Below are 17,076 nucleotides of genomic sequence, written 5' to 3' on the forward strand. Positions count from 1 at the left end.
CAGAGAATGAGATTAACAGAGATGAGAAAATCATCAGTATCTTGGAAAGCCATTGATCCAAATTGGATATTTTAGAAATGAATTGTCCTTCTGTGATAAAAACACACGACCTTTTTACAACCTTGAATTGCATCTCAGTCAATAGCAATGAGTATAATAGGTTAAGAAAATTGGTTTGGTCTTCCAAAGCAATGTTCTCTGTTCAGTGTTGTCTCAGCACCTGCAGTCCTCCCTGTGAGCTCCAGTGCAGCTGGAGCAGAACTCCTTTCATTGTATGTAGTGCCTGTTAGCTGGGCAGCTATGGAAGGAGGAATGAACTGGACACCCTGATCAAAGTACACTATCACTTGATTGGTACAAGCTGATCATGGTGATCCAGGCACAAATACAGAAAACAAGGAAGAGAGAGGTGTAGTTAATAAGTAATTCCTCACCATGATGCAAGTTTGAACAAAGAGTACAGTCTCCCAACAATAGACAGTATCTCAGCTGAAGCACTCTCCAGCACAAAGATATTATTCCTTTCTCTCACCAAGAAGAAGAAAATGGAAGACACGACAAGTTTTCTTCCCAGAGAAGAAGCCAAACCTTCCAGGTGTCCAGATAACAGTGCATTCAAACAGCAGAGGCTACCAGCTTGGAAACCCCAGCTCACCATTGCATCTGTGCTCTCCACCTTCTTTCTGACAGGGGCATTCTGCCTCACTGTGGGAGTCTGCCTTGTCCTGGCTGCAAACAGCGTCAGAGAAATACAGGTTGGTTTGGGAGTGGTAAAAGAAGAAACCAGGCCAGGTTTGGAGAATAAAAGCTTTGAGTTTTTGCTTCCAGATAAAGATGGCTTCATGCCTTGGACATGTGTCCAGCAACTGGTATTCCTACGAAAATCTTCAGGGACAGTTGTCATCAATAAAGTCAGAGTACTGGGTGATTAACTGGGTGGTAATATCTGAAATATGCATGATAATTACTGCCCCTGGCTGCTAAAACCAAAATGTCATCATTTTCTGGGGTTTTGAAGGGAAATAAGCAAATCCCTCAGAAAGTGTTTGACACTATAAGAACATACATGTTTGCTGGGGCAAAATCTTGAAATACAGAGAGCCTTAATGTTTAAATCCCTCCTGGAGAACAACCTGTGGTGTTGTGAATAGACTCCTGTTTGGAGCCAACTTTCAGCACTACAGCCAGGCTGTTCAGAGTGGGTGGGCCATGATGCATGTGGGGATTTGTCAAGCACTACTTGGTCAGCCAGCCCAAGGTGCAGGAGCGTTCTTCACTCAGCACTCCTTTGCCAAGGGGCAGATGTGAAAGTACTGCAACAGTCATCAAAGGGCTCTAAACCAGCTTTAAACTAGGGATAAGTTTAGTGGTTGTTCATTGAGGCCAAGTCATCACTTTGCCTCTTCATTTTCAACAATGTTTTTGGCAGTCCAGAGTCACTTAGAAGAGAACGGCTCTGAGAAGCCTCAGACCTAAAACACTAACCTTTTCCTATGAGCATGTCCTTTATGACAATATCTTTGCTTGTTCACTTCTCTGACAGATAGATTATTCAGATAAGTGCTCAGACTGTTCAAAACTCCGTGAAAATTCCTCTAACTGGAATAAGGAATGCCACTGTTCTGTTAATTTCACACTAAAGGAAGATATATTGGTAAGTGGGTGCAAAAAACCAACTCAAGTTGCTGCATACCACCTGTTACTTATATCCCTAAATGATTAAAGAGTAATTCTGTTCTGTAGAGCTCCTGACTAAATTTGCTTTGTACTTTTTCAGAGCATGTAATGCTTTTACACTTTTGCCTTTGTTGTTCATTTTGGTATTTAAAACCAGGACCAGGCTCCTTGGTTGGGAGATGTCCAAGGAGAAGAAGCGGGTGGAGGAAATTGTGTTTGACTGTGGAGGTGACCTCTCTCTGTGTCTCTCTCTGAGTCAGAGGCAAAGACTTGCCCTTGGCCTGGGGTTGGCTGTTGCTGCTCTGCTAAGCTCTCCAGTGGGAAGGGAATCTGAAGCTCTGACCACTTTACATAAGTAGACCCCTGCAGTCATTTTTACAAGGGTTGTGCTGCTAATCCCCAAGGTCCTTGAAATAGTTCAAGTCTAGCAATGTGATTCTGAAGTTTCTTCCAGAAAATGTATCCTTCGTTTCCTGCCTTAAACTACCAGGTTGTGTTGTTGAGACTATTAAAATGCTTCGTGTTCTGCCAAAGAGATCTTATGCTTAGTACTGAATAAATGATTCCTTAAAATTACGGTGCAATTTAAATTCACTTTAGGATTCTTCAGTATTGATGAGGCTGTTAAAATACTTTGTAATTCTTCAGATTACAGTGATGTTTGAGATGAGAAATTAATTTAACCGAGTAACAGGTTTTTTTATAGTTGCATAATTACCTTTCATGTGTGATTTACCTGCCTAGCATTCTCCTTTTAATGTGAAGGTTTTTGCACCTTCTTTTGTGGAAAATTAATATCTGTCTCTACAATATGATTCATAATCATTACAAGTTCATGGCCAGCCATGCCGTCTTGAGTAAAATAATTATCAGGCATTTTTATTTTAGGTTTTGTTCAGTGATTTAAATTATGCTAATTTTGTGCCAAAACATAAACACTTATCATTAGGGTGAAGATTATATTCTAGCCCATGACACTGTATTGCTTAGGGTATAGTTAAAGACATTTTTATATAAGTTGAGTATTCTCTTCTCCTCTTTTTTAGCAAGTAATAGGATTTCTCATTGGTTTTGTGAACTCTCCTTATTGAAGGGATTTATTCCTTGATTCTAGGGTGATGTTTTTATGTACTATGGTCTGCAAAACTTCTATCAAAACCACCGTCGATACGTGATGTCAAGAAGTGACGCCCAACTGTTGGGCCGAAATGTAAATGTAAGTTTTCTTTTTATGTTGTGAGATCAGCAGCACTTCCAGCAGGTGTGCCTTTGACCATATGGAGAGCTAACTAGGCAGAACTGTAAGTGTGTTTAGTTGGCTCTAGGGAATAATAAAGTACAGATTTTCAGTGTTTGGTCCTGGCTTTTATGCTTGTTAGGGCCATTATGTCTAATAAGTTAATAAGAGAGGAAGGTTGGGGGGGTAAATAAAAGATGTCAGTCCTGTGTTGCAGCTCTCAAACCTGCACCTTGTGATGCTGATTTAGAATACATTGTCTTTTTCAAATAAATATACAGAAAGCTTTTCCTTCTTGTGTTGTCCGTCTTCTTGGCTGGAAGTGTTTTAAACTGTGCTTTTATTATAGGGTTAGAGAATTAAGTTATTCTAAGTCTTTAGTTTTGCCATCCAGCTTTGGAAGTGCGCAAGGAGTAGGAAAAGGTTTGTTCTGAAATAAGTGATATGTAGCATTGTAAGTATGCAATTTAGAGGTTTAAGGAGGGAGTAGACAGCATCACCTGCAGCAGACTGCACAAAGAAACTGGAGAATGCAATCATGGCATTCAGGTTCTTTTACTTATAAATCTAAAGCATATTTTCTTTGGCTTAAAAGTAGCATTTTTTAATATACGCGTAGTTCACATGTCCTTTCAGTATATATGATGGTTGTGCCATGATAATCTGTTGTTTCTGTAAAATGTTTCTTACAACTCTCCAGACATGTTCCTCATTTCTGTAAAATGCTTCCTACAACTCTCCAGGTGTCCTGTCAGCTTGTTTGTTTGCATCCAGATGCAACTGCCTTTGGCTTTTGTGCCAATCAGATACTTAGGTCATTGGAGTTACTTGAAAGTGTTCCTGTGTTGAAACCTGAAGATTTATAGTTTCTTATAAAATGGGATAGGAAAGATGTGATAAAACTGAGGTGGACTTCTGTTTTTCATTCTGTATCTTCATACATCAAGATTTACCCTTGTTGAACTGCAGTAATGTGGCTGACTACATCTGCTGTTCTCCAGCACTAATGCAGCCCAGGTCAGAATTAAAAAGAAGGACATTCTAGGGTAAGCCAAGGCTTCACTGGTACATTTTCAGTTGTAGTCATTTTACAATAGCAGATCCCCAAACCTATTTTTGTATTCTGGAGCTTGCAAGTCAGCAGCAAAATTTGGGGAAGACCTTAAGTTTCTGTGCCTAGATGTGGAAGTTGTTCCTGAACTACAGACCCCTTCATTTGGATGTCTGTGTAGTGTGACCAAAAGGTACTGGAGACTTAATCGTTCAGTGGCTTTTCAGAAGGCGTGGGAGGACACCAGCAAATTGAAACCAAACCCTGGGTGTGTGCTTGATTATTGTGTGACCTTGAACACAGATCCAGAGGAGCTACTGTGCGCCCTTCAGCACCTACAGGAACGGGACCCCGATGGCGCCGTGCGGGGCCATTGCCAACAGCATGTTCAATGGTAGGTGGGCACCTCCCTCTGCCCCTTGCTCAGGTTCCCTCTTGACACTATTCCCTTACCCCAGGCCAGGAGAGACCTGGTGTGTTGCAAGGTCTCTTCTTCCTCCCACCAAAAGGGTTTGTTTGGTGGTGCTGCTCTGGTGAATATGGGGCTCGTACTCTTTAGTAACTTGGCCCTTGTTTGGAAACAGGGAGATTTCTCATTTTCTAAGGCCCTCTTCTGTGTGAGTGTACAGCAGGAGTGATGAATTTAGACCCTCTTGAAATAAGGAGCCAGGATACAACAGATTTTATGTACTTCCTTGCTAAAAGCACATTCTTATACAGTGATGGGAGAGCCCAGATTCTGCCTTCCCACAATTATATGCTGTTCTTAAAGTGCTGGAAGCATACATAGTCTTAATTTGATCCTGGATTTGATCTTTGTTGTAACCTAGTGGGCATAATCTACTTATGAATACACTTGGGAGATTTCAGAATGTATCTTTGGAAGGAAAAGCAACAAAAAAACTGTAGAGACTCTTCTCTGCTACCCCATCTTTTTTTGTCTTCCAATTTCTACTACTCCCTGCACCCTTTTTTTAACCTGTTCCATGCAGCAGGTTTTGGCAAGGCAGCAGCTCTTTCCAAGCAGCTGAGCCACCCACACCAGGGGACTTGTGAAAGCCAGTTGCATTCAGTAATTTCTAGATACATTTGATTTTTGTTTGCCTGTCCACCCACCTGCTGCCCTGGAAGTGTTATTTACTGGGCTGGGCTCAGACCTAGGGCAGCAGAGCCCAGCTGTGTGCAGCCCATGCTGTTCTGGAGCATGTGAGGGAGACAACTGAGCAGGAAAAGCTCAGAGCATTGCAACTCCTGTTAATGAAGTGGTGACAAATAGCTGGGGATGTAGTGGGCCACAGAAGAGTCACTTCCCCAGAAGAGTGTGTCTGAGCTTTAAGGAGCTGTGTGAACACAGGTTTTGTAGGAAGAAATTAAAATATTATGTTTTCATTGATGCTTATGCAGCTGAGTTGTGCTTCTCATGTCTCCTAAAAGGCAACCCCTCCCCATCTGTATCGTCTGATTATCCCTGCCCATCATGCCATTGGCTGCCTAGGGGTTTACAGAGCTGTTAATGAGTCCTATGTTTTTGCCTTATGTTAAACTAATCTATGTAGGAAAATTGTTATGGATAAAAACAGGCACTCTTCACCCACTGAAACTGGATGGCGTGGCTAAGCACAATTTTAACTAAATGGTTTTTGATTTAAGAAAGTGCTTGTGTCCAAGTTGGTAAGCAAGCTCTAACTGGCATAAAACTAAAGCAAATTTTTTTCTAAAGGAGTGGATTCCCTTGATTGTGCTTTTACCTCTACCCTAGATGCTGAAAACACATCATGTATAGCAAAGTTTTGGGGCAATTGTCAAAGAAATTCTAGGGGAAAATAACTAGGACAGTCACTTCTGTAACTAGCTAGAGAGCTCAAAAAGAGATTTGCAAATAAATGACTCCCACAGGAGTTGATGGACATGAGGAATGTGCACAACACACACAGGGATTAGTAGGAAATGTTCAGGCTTTAAAACTTCAGAAGTTCTAAGACTCTGGTACAGTAATTTCACGATTACAAGCCGCACCTGATTATAAGCCAAGGTTACAATACAGTGTGTGATAAAAGGTATCTACTCTATCACCATCTTTTGAGGGTGGGGGCAGTGATCCTTATCTCCACGGCAGATATTCTGCTAATGGGCCATCCATTGAAACCAGGCAGGCCATTGTTCTTTATCTTTTCACAATCCATCCTTCCTCCAGCGAGTCATTTTCTGCTAATGGCCATTGAGTCCCACTGTGGGACTGATAAAATGACTTCATCCCATTGGAAGTTGCTCCAGCCAGGAGGAAGAGCCCAACATTTCTTACCAAGATAAAAAAAGAGGTTTTGGGACACTAAGGGAGCCCCTTTCTCCACTGGACTCCAGAGGAAAACCAGATTTCTCCACATCACCACTGGATCTCCAGAGGGAAACTGCACCTTCTGCAGGACCACTGCTCCAACTGAACCACATCTGTCACTGCAAGAGAACTGCCACCACCATTTAATCAAACTGCTACCAACACCCAGCCTGATGGGGTGTCAGGTTGTACTCTGACTTTGTCAGGGTTTGGAGTTTGTTTCTTTGTAGTACTGTATTTCTGTTTTAATTTCCCTAGTAAAGAACTGTTATTCCTAATTCCCATATCTTTGCCTGAAAGCCCCTTGATTTCAAAATTATAATAATTTGGAGGGAGGGGGTTTACATTCTCCATTTCAAAGAGAAGCTCCTGCCTTTCTCAGCAGACACCTGTCCTCCAAACTAAAAGAGCAGCTTTTCGTTCTTTGTCCGTATATAAGCCACACCTGATTATAAACCGCACTTTGGGTTCGGACCAAAATTTTAGTCAAAATGGTGCGGCTTATAATTGTGAAATTACTGTACTTTAATTCTTCTTGTGAAATATGCAGTGTCCCATACACATGATGAAACCTTTCCCAGGACATTCAGGTTTTCTATCCACTTGAAAGATGCTTCAGTGTGACATTTTTTTGTTAGTCATGCTGGCAATTAGAATTACTGTCTTTGACTCACAGATGTTGCTTACTGAATTCCCTGCAGATACTATTGATCTTTTTTACAATCGTAACTCATCTGTGATTCAAGTGCCACTGCTGAAGACTGGAAACAGTTGGTGGACAGATAAAAATGTGAAATTTCGCAATCCTGAGTTATACAATCTCTCTTCTGCATTTGCAGGTAAGAATGGTGGTTCTTATTTTTAAATGGCTTCCCTATCTCCCCCTTAATGTGTCTCCCATTCTGAGAAAAATCACCTTTGGGAGAAACATCTCCCAAAGCAAGTTAAAGAAGCAGCTTTAGAGTGTGATTGAGAGCAGAAGGCACATTTAGCCAAAATAGCAACTTTTAACCTTTTAATCAGTGACCATAGAAATTGAGAGAAAATGGTTTTGGAAGACTGAAGTTAGCCCACATCAGCACCCTTCTTAATAGTGTTTGTAATGCTTAATCTGTCCAGCTAAAGTCAAGGATGCAGTTGCTTTTTTTTCCTGTTGAAAACATTTGTGAAGGAGAATTGCATGTCCCATCTTTCCTCCTTGCCTTTGTAGGTTCTTGGGCAGTTGTGAGACATGAGAGGCTGCCCTTGTCACTAGTTCTTTCAGACCTGCTTCCTAGGGCTGTTTCCTTGTTATGGTTGATCTCTATTGAAGTGGAGCTAAAAGCCAGCTGTTGTGGATCAAGGCAGTCCTGTACAGGGCACAATATGCAAGAGTTAATTATATATGTATTTTCATGGGACAGATTCTAAATGTCATAGGCTGTGCAATTAGACTGCAAAAAGGTGCCTTTCTTGTTGTACAGGAATATATTAATATGTAAAAATGAAGGCAAACTCCTCAATGTAGAGAGCATGTTGCTTGCCGAAGAGACAAGAATCCAGAATAAACAGACTTGCTCATGCAAGTCACTTTGTTTTCCTGTGCTTGAAGGTTCTAATGTGTGGCAGCCCCTAGGTACTGTTAAAGTATTCATCCACGTTTGAGGTAAGTGGACATGCTCAGAGATGCTGTTATCTGGCATATATATAATTTTGGACAATATCTTATATCTCTTCCACAGCTCATATTCTATGTTGGTTGTGTGAGGCCCAGAATCTCAGTAACCACTCTTTTTACTGGAAGTGTCTTTCCTGCTTTGTCTCCTCGTGCCCAGGGACAGCCAGACCCCCTTACTGGCAGAAACCAGTGTATCTGTTAGACGAGGAAGATGAGAGGAACAATGGTTATGTGAATGATGACTTCATTGTCTGGATGCGAGTGTCGGCCTTTGCCACTTTCAGGAATCTCTACCGGCGCGTCAGACGGGTCCGGCACTTTGCGCAGGGCCTGCCAGCTGGGAACTACACCTTCCAGATCTCCTACAGTATCCTTTCAGATTCCCTGAGGCTGCTGGAGAGTTACAGGGAGATGGAAGTGAATAGGAATTGTGTGGTCAACTGGCAGAGAAGCCGTGCAGAACACCCCTGTGTCAGCAGAGCCCTCCAAGAGATTTGGGCACGTCCTGACTGACAGGAGCTTTTGTACTGGTGCAGCTGCCCCCTCGCACTCCACAGTGGGAACTCTGCTGACTAAAGTACTGCTTTTGTCAGCAGGAGTTATGTCAACATGACCATAAATTTCTCTTCTTTCTCAGCTGATAGAGATGGGGTTTTAAATGTTCTGTCATGGTTTCATTCTGAAAGCTTCCTTGGAAGATATGAAAGGTAAACTCATATAGCATTCTGATTACAACATATTAGATAGAGGTGAGAATCTGCTGTGACAGAGACTTTGTGGAGTATCATGATAAGCTTCCCAAAAGGCTCATTTTCAACTGAGCTTTCACAGCAAATTTATGCAGTAGCAGTCCTATAAATTTATTAATCTGGAATTTACAAAGTGTTAAAAAAGGAAGTATTTCCACATGCACATAAAGACTGTATCTAAAATAACTGGGTTTCTTACCACCAGCTGCCTACCACCTCCCAAAAACCAGCTGGGTTTTTGTATCCAGAATAGTAGAAACATCACCAATCAGTTAAAGGAGTTTTGGCAGCAAATGCAGACCTCAAAACTCTTAATGCCTTGGAAAGTTTTTTGAGCATTTAACCACTACTTTCGCTTCTCCTGGAAATAATGTACACTTTTTTAGTGAAATCTTAACATCCTTCTGTCAGATTTCCCTGTTACCAGATTCAAGGGGAGGAAGCATGTGATTCTTTCAACCGTGGTGTGGAGTGGCGGAAGTAACCCATTCCTGGGAATTGCCTACCTAGTTTCTGGCACAGCAGCAATCCTGACAGGTTTTGTCATAACTGGCATCCACTTAAAGCTCAGGAAAAAGAAGACATACTTTCAGAAGCATTAAGGTTCACCTGACTTTCTGAACAAAGAACAGACATGTGCAGTGAACAAAGAAGGTGCAGTACAGACCTTTCACTCCCCTGAGCTCCGGACCATTTGCAGTGTCAGGTTTGGTGAATGTAAGCAAACTGAGGGGCAGGGCTATTCCATCAGCTGAAACCAAACTTACCTGAGGTGCCATTCTCATTGATGTATTTGTGAGCCTAATTTTGTTTCCTAGGAAACTTTTACTGAGATGAGCTTCAAACAGCAGATAGCACAGCAGATTAGAACTGGCAAAGAAATTATGTGGTACCAATGTCTGGCCAGAAGTCAGGGTGCATATTAATTTCTTACTCAGCCCACAATTCTGACAACATTTCTCTTAACTGAAATGGAGATTTGGATGGGTGAAAAGCAAGGTCTTGATAAAAGAAAAATAACCTTGAGCAGGTAGAACCTACTGCTAAAATCTGCTTGTGGGTAACGTACATGTACTGAATGGCTTGGCTTGGGTTTTGTATATATTTTTCAGCTATGCTGAGAAAAGCAACCAGTTTACATCAGTGTACTCACTCCAGTTTGACACCTAGTTTGTGGTTGAATACAGGACATTTATTAGGAGTTTGGAGTTTGTTTAGACCAAATTTATTTGTCTAGCTACTGAGAACTGGAGGCATCAATCACTGATTTGCATTTTTTTATGGTTTAATAGAAATTCTAAATAAAAAGCTCCTTTAATGCAAAATATTTTAGTAAAACCATCTACCTAATTTAACTATTAGGCCAAAATTGCACTCCTACCTACCACGCCCTTCCATGTGAAAGTTCATAAATTCTTACATGACCCAGAATGGTAATTTATTGTCAATAAAAACAAAGCACCAGAAAATCCATCAGTTTAAAGTGTGAACACTACAGCTCATGAATAGGTTCATCAATTTTCATGTTTCATGTTCAAAATTTTACACATTTAGGACTTACTTCTAGTCTCACAAAATGAAGGAACAGCATTGAAGAATTTAGGTCAGGCATATCATGGTAAATGCGAATTTTTTAAAAGAGTTTTTCTGTTGTAAAAATGCAAGTGGAATAAAACACTTTAATTCCTTTTGTAAGTATTTTGTATGCCTTTCCTCTCTCCTAAAAAACCTTCTCACTGGAACAAGAAAGAAATCACAGACTGGAGCAGGAGAAGAGGTTGTGGCACAGGGAGGTTGCATGCCACTGTCAAGGCACCTGTGCTTGCTTTTGGGAGTCTGGGGCTGGGCATCTGATGATGGCCCCTGCTGGAGGGGGTTGCAGCACAGAAGGTGCAGGTTCCTTGAAGTTCTGCTTTGTAGCTGAGCCGTGAGCAGCAGAAGGGGAGCTGCTCCAGTTCCCAGCCCAGCCTGAGAGGACAGTCCTGCTGCACTGATGCTTTGTGCTGACCTGGGAAAGGCACCTGTCCCCTCTGCTCTTCCTGCTTGGGGCCAGTCACCTCCATCCTGAAGCTGTAGAAACAGGATTCCTGGATTTCAGCCCTTGCACCTGGATCTGTCAGGAGCTGTGGAAGAATCCCACCCCTCACTGGGCTGGACAAACAGTGTGAAGCAGTGCATTCAACAATGCTTGGGGTTGTTAGTCTAAATCACTTTTAACAGTGGGATATGCTCCCAAAACTTTAAAGTCCTTTTGAAAATGTAATCCAGTGCAGCTCTCTGAAAAGCCCTGATGGGTTTTCCTGACAAAGCTGAACTTACTCTTTCTGGCTCCTACAGACCATAGGTACTTCTTTAATTTTCTCTTTCCCTGTTTTTTTTTTATGGGTTTTTTTTTTCATTGTCTGAGAAACTGACCTTCAAGAAATAATAGGGGTGGTTCAGTCATGATGCAATTGTTACTGATTTAATTTTTTCATTAAGTATCTGGTAAAAAAATTACTAAAAGGAGACTGAATAATGATGTATGTATTTCAGTGAGTCAGTGTCTACCAGGGAAAAAAGTTACCTAGAAAACAGCCCAGCACATAGTGTTTGCCCATTATCTCCCAGAAGTCTTTGCAGGAGCCTCTTGTCTTGAAATGTAGAATGTCTTCAAATCCCTCCACAGAGAAGACTGTCTTCGAAGAAGTCTTTCCATTTTTCCAGAAGTTGTCTTTGTTTATAAACCCAAAATCTCATTTTTCATCTTACCAAAGCTTTAAACAAGTCTTACATCTTTCTGTTACCCTCTGAACAGTGTTCTTGGAAGCTGCTGCTTCAGCCCCAACTGTTTCTGTTGTTGGCTCTGCAGTGTCTGTCTGGTTTGAGATGGTGCTGCCCAGACCAGACCAATGGGAATGGCAGGTCTGATTACAGTAATTTCACGATTATAAGCTGCACCTGATCATAAGCCGCAGGTCTGGGTGTCGGCAACTGTCTTGGGTTACAATACAGAGTGTGATAAAAGGTATCTACTCTATCACCATCTTTTGAGGGTGGGGGCAGTGATCCTTATCTCAGCGGCAGATATTCTGCTAATGGGCTATCCATTGAAACCAGGTGGGGCATTGTTCTTTATCTTTTCACAACCCACCCTTCCTCCAGGGAGTCATTTTCTGCTAATGGCCCATTGAGTCCCACTGTGTGACTGATAAAATTACTGCATCCCATTGGAAGTTGCTCCAGCCAGGAGGAAGAGCCCAACATTTCTTACCAAGATAAAAAAAGAGGTTTTGGGACACTAAGGGAGCCCCTTTCTCCACTGGACTCCAGAGGAAAGCCGGATTTCTCCACATCACCACTGGACCTCTGGAGGGAGACTGCACCTTCTACAGGACCACTGCTCCAACTGAACCACATCTGTCACTGCAGGAGGATGCAGCCACCATTTAATGGGACTGCTACCAACACCCTGCCTGACAGGGTGTCAGGTTGTACTCTGACTTTGTCAGGGTTTGGAGGTTGTTTCTTTGCAGTACTGTATTTCTATTTTAATTTCCCTAGTAAAGAACTGTTATTCCTAATTCCCATATCTTTGCCTGAAAGCCCCTTGATTTCAAAATTATAATAATTTGGAGGGAGGGGGTTTACATTCTCCATTTCAAAGAGAAGCTCCTGCCTTTCTCAGCAGACACCTGTCCTCCAAACTGAAACAGCAGCTTTTCGTTCTTTGTCCATATATAAGCTGCACCTGATTATAAGACGCCCTTCCAGGTTCGGACCAAAATTTTAGTCAAAATGGTGTGGCTTATAATTGTGAAATTACTGTAATTACTTGCCTTGCTCAAAATGGTGGAAAATAGGTATTAGCAACCTCCTTATGCTGCCTTTTGTGCCAGCACTACAGCCACGTTGTGGGTCGCCCCCTGTGAGAGAGCTGACACAATTTGCCTTCTCAAGAAATCTTTGCAGGTGTGCTCCTCAGTGCCCATACTGGGAATGTTTCTCTATCACATGAAATGTTTGTTGAATTTGTTTGTGCTGCTGCTGCTTTATTCCCCTTCATGCGGGGACTGGAACAGAAGTGAGAGGCTGGGCTGAAGGACTGGCCTGACCTGACAGAAGGATGGTAAAAGCCATCATTAACAGCTCCTCATTGTGCAGGTCCCAGGGATTGTCCCCTTATGTCTGCTGCTGATAGCAGCAGAGAGGCACGAGTTCAGACAAATATCCGGTGGGATTTGTAATTAATTTTTCCTGGCTATTAGGAGATCATTAGGTCAGTTGGATCAGGGAAACCAACTGAGATTTGGAGGGCAGAGTTTTGAAAGAACCTGAGATGTTGCACTTTTCCTGAGATACAAATTGCTTTCAGAACACCTGGAGTGTTTTGACCACTACTGTGTCTTTGGCACAGTGCTGCCTTGGCTTTGGACATTTGATTTTATGAATTAAGATTGTGTCTTGAGTACAGAGGAAAATTTTTAAAAGTGCCTTGGTAAAAATTTCAAAAATAGAATTTTAATTAGCTGATCTATCAAACATACTTTCACCAATAGTAAGGGGGTTCTTTTCTCAGAGAAACTGACTTATGTAGGCTTGACAACTCAGTGCAAAGATGTCTGGGTTTATGATTGCTGAAGGACATTGAGCTGTACCTGAAAAGTCATAACTCAACAGCACCACCATGAGGGCTACAACACTAGGCCATGAAAGAGCAACTGCCATTATATGAAATATCTTGACATATCAAAATTACTAAATGGTTGGTTCCTTTGTTATAGCTATTGCATTATTGCTGCATTTTCAGTCCCTTTGAGCTAAATGAAATTTTGCAATTTCCTTCACTCTCAACAAAAGGAAGATGCATGTCAGAAATGAGGTTTAGGTTTGGTGAACTGAAATTATTGATGTCATAGATTCTGACAGTACTAGAAAGTGCATTTTTTGTTTGTTTGTTTTCCACATCCTTTTACCTAGAACAGATAAATAAAGGAGGACATTATTTTTTTTTTTTTTTCTGGCGAGGTTAGTGGATATTAATGGAAAACTGGATAAAGGATTCCTGTTAACAGATGTAATCTAAATTTATATGATAAAAATGGTCTAAAATAGATAAGTCAAATGGGATATGTGTTTCTGGGGTTTGTTTATGATTTTGAAAATGGTAACTCCATGTGGGAGCATCTTCTGGGGTTCTTTCATTTGGTTTTTAACAATGACAAAACTACCCGGAGGGGACAAAATCCCATCATTATGAAAAACTTACCTGCAATTTAAATCTCATTTCTAAATTACAAAGAGATGTAGGGGACATTTATATTTTAATGTCTAAACTGTTTTAGTGGTTTTGGTTGCCAGCTCCTCTTAGGATTAATTTCCATTAACAGATATAACTCTATATCTACAAAGAGAGACATAAAAATTAATCAGGTATTACAGAGTATTTCACTAGCACTTCAGTTAGAGAATTTTTCCAAGCCTTTTCCAGGCTTTACAGTCTCATGAATATATGTCCAGTATTTGTCTGCCTCGGTTTTTCTTTTTCTAATCACAGACATTTGCTTTCATCTAAAAGTAAATGGATAAGTCCTTCATATGAAACAGATTAGTATGATCACAGACCTATAGAATCTGGAAAAATTAGTTACATGCTGCATCTATTTTATATTAACACCTGTGTTACATGCAGAATATTAATTATTAGTGTTTGGATGGCGTTATTGTAGTGATGCACTGCAGTGTAAAATCTTCCTCTCCTTCCTCTGAGAAATGAAACTCAAACAAGAGTAAAGGCCAAAGATGGCAGTTCAGGAAGGGAGGGCATTGAAAGCTTTGACAATATAAAGAGAAGTTGCAGAGCAATATGGATTTGAGTTAGATCTAAAAGAGAAGAGAGCATTTGCTTTTGTCACATAAGAAGCTGCTGTCAATCCTTACTGGGAGCTGTAGGTTTGAAACAGCTGATTTGAGAAAAATCTGTAACCACAAAATGAGGGGAACAGCAGAAGGGGAAGAAGAACTGCTGCTGCTCTTGGGTGTGGACGCAAAGAAATTTGGCTGAGCTGCTTAAGATGATGGTATATCCTGACACGTGATTTGGAAAGCCCATATGATTTTGAGCAGCAGCCAAGTTAAGCAAAAGTTTCTTGGTTTTCAGTGCAATCTGAACTACAGTGCATAGTTTTTGAGCTAAGGTGTTTTGACTGGGTTCTCTGTAATTGCATTATTCCCTACAATTCCAAGAATAATTTTGTTATGAGCTGGGAGTGCCTTGGGCAGCTGCCTTCAATTTGGTTGTCTCTTCTATCCAAAAGAGAGATCGTGGAGCATTTTTTTTTCTCTTTGGGTCCTGCTTTTTCTTTGGGTTATGGAAGACAGGATGGGGAAGAGTGGGGCTTGTTTTGCTTTTGCTCACATTCATGAATGAATGAAGAAGTTTAAGGAGGAAGTAGAAAGAGTAAGGAGTATTAGGGAAAGTGAAAGGGACTGGTGGAGTTTCACCCTTCCATCCCTGAGAGAACCCCACCAGGAGTCAGAGGACTCCCATGCCTCCTACCATCGGGCAGAAGGAGGAATAGATCTACCTAGTAGATCTACTAGGTAGTAGATGAAGGGGAGTGGAAATGGGTTCCTATTTGGGGACATAATGAAAATTCCTCCCAACCCCCATCACCCAGCCAAGTGCCACTCAGTAAAGATATGAGACCCTGGATCTAGAGGGTGAGCCAGATGGCAGGGAAGGAAATCCATCAGGGACATGTGCTGCATCCCTGGGCCCTGGGTATGGGATATCACAGAGAGACTCCCTGGGCTGATTCAGCCCTCTGATTATTACTCACTGCTGATACTCAAGGCTGGCAGTGATAAGGTTGAAAAGAAGATCACCAGGGCAATTAAAAGGGACTTCAGGACTGTGGGTCGATTGGTTGATGGGGCAGGAGCACAGGCAGTGTTCTGCTCAGTCCCTTCAGTGATGGGGAAAAATGATGAAAGGAACAGGAGAATGCACATTATCAACAAATGGCTTAAGGGCTGATGCCATTGGCAGAATTTTAGGTTCTTTGATCATGAGGCAACTTTCACAGCACCTGACCTGCTACAGACAGATTGGATCCATCTGTCTATCAAGGGCAAAAGTATTCTAGCCCATGAGTTGGTGGGGTTGATTGAGAAGGCTTTCAGCTAAGCTTGAAGGGGGAAGGGGGTGCAGCTGGGCTGCCTGGAAGCAGGCCCAAGGGTGGTAAGCATGAGCTAGGGTGAAATCAGTAGCCCAGCTGAGGTGCATATACACCAATGCAGGCAGCAGGAGTAATAAACAAGAGGAGCTGGAGGCCATGGTGCAACAGCAGAGCTATGATGCAGTCACCATCACAGGAATGTGGTGAGATGACTCACATAGCTGGGATGTTGCACTGCACTGGATGGCTACAGGCTCTTCAGGAGAGGGAGAAGAGGTGGAGGGGTGGCTCTTTGTGTTAGGGAGGCTCTCAATACCATGGAAATCAAGATTAATGTTGATGAAATTGGTGCCTATGGATAAGAATCAGGGGGAAGGCCAACAAGGCTGACATCCTGGTTGGGAGTCTGTTACAGACAATCTAACCTGGAAGAAGAGGTGGATGATTTATTCTGTAAGAGCTGGAGAATGTTTCAATATCACCAGCCTTTGTTCTTGACTTTAACCTGCCAGACATTGGCTGGGAACTCAACACAGCAGAGAAGAGGCAGTCCAGGAAGTCCTTAGAGGGTGTGGAGGATAACTCCTTGTGACAGCTGGTGAGCGAGCCTGCCAGGGGACAGACTGTGCTAGACCTGCTGTTTGCAAACAGAGATGGACTGGTGGGAAATGTGGTGGTTGGAGGCCATCTGGGGCACAGTGACCATGAAATCATAGAGTTTTCAGTATTTGGTGAAACAAGGAGAGACATCAACTAAACTTCCACACTGGACTTCCGGAGGGTAGATTTTGTCTTATTCAGGAGAGTTACTTGGAGAGCTGCTTGGGAAGCAGCCCTTAAAAACAAAGGGGTCTAAGAACAATGGACATGCTTCAAAACAGAAATCTTGCAGGCACAGGAACAGACTGTCCCTGTGTGCTGAAAGATGAGCCAATGAGGAAAATTACCAGCCTGGATGGGCAAGGTGCTTTTGAAAGAACTAAGGGAACAAAAAGAAAGAGGGTGTACCACTTTTAGAATGAGGGTCAGGTATCTCAGGAAACACTTAAGCAAGTTGCTAGGTCATGCAGGAAAAAAATTAGAGAGGCAAAATCCCAATTAGAACTCAATCTAGCCACTTCTGTGAAGGACAATAAAAAAATATTTTTATAAATACATCAATGGCAAAAGGAAGGGCAAGGACAACCTCCATTCTCTATTAGATACAGAA

At 42.0% G+C, this 17,076-nt stretch overlaps 1 protein-coding gene across 1 annotated transcript; it reads left to right on the forward strand.

The window, feature by feature from the left end:
• The first annotated feature begins 51 nt into the window (after nucleotides 1–51).
• LOC116992351 (cell cycle control protein 50C-like) lies at nucleotides 52–10,170 on the forward strand. Its single transcript, XM_033051869.1, has 7 exons — nucleotides 52–755; nucleotides 1,544–1,654; nucleotides 2,792–2,893; nucleotides 4,269–4,359; nucleotides 7,002–7,139; nucleotides 8,115–8,324; nucleotides 9,118–10,170. Exons 1-7 carry the CDS (start codon nucleotides 546–548, stop codon nucleotides 9,306–9,308), a joined length of 1,053 nt encoding a protein of 350 aa, XP_032907760.1. The 5' UTR covers nucleotides 52–545; the 3' UTR covers nucleotides 9,309–10,170.
• The last annotated feature ends 6,906 nt before the right edge of the window (nucleotides 10,171–17,076 follow it).

This window comes from Catharus ustulatus, chromosome 2 (assembly GCF_009819885.2).
Source record: "Catharus ustulatus isolate bCatUst1 chromosome 2, bCatUst1.pri.v2, whole genome shotgun sequence".
Taxonomy (NCBI): Eukaryota; Metazoa; Chordata; class Aves; order Passeriformes; family Turdidae; genus Catharus; species Catharus ustulatus.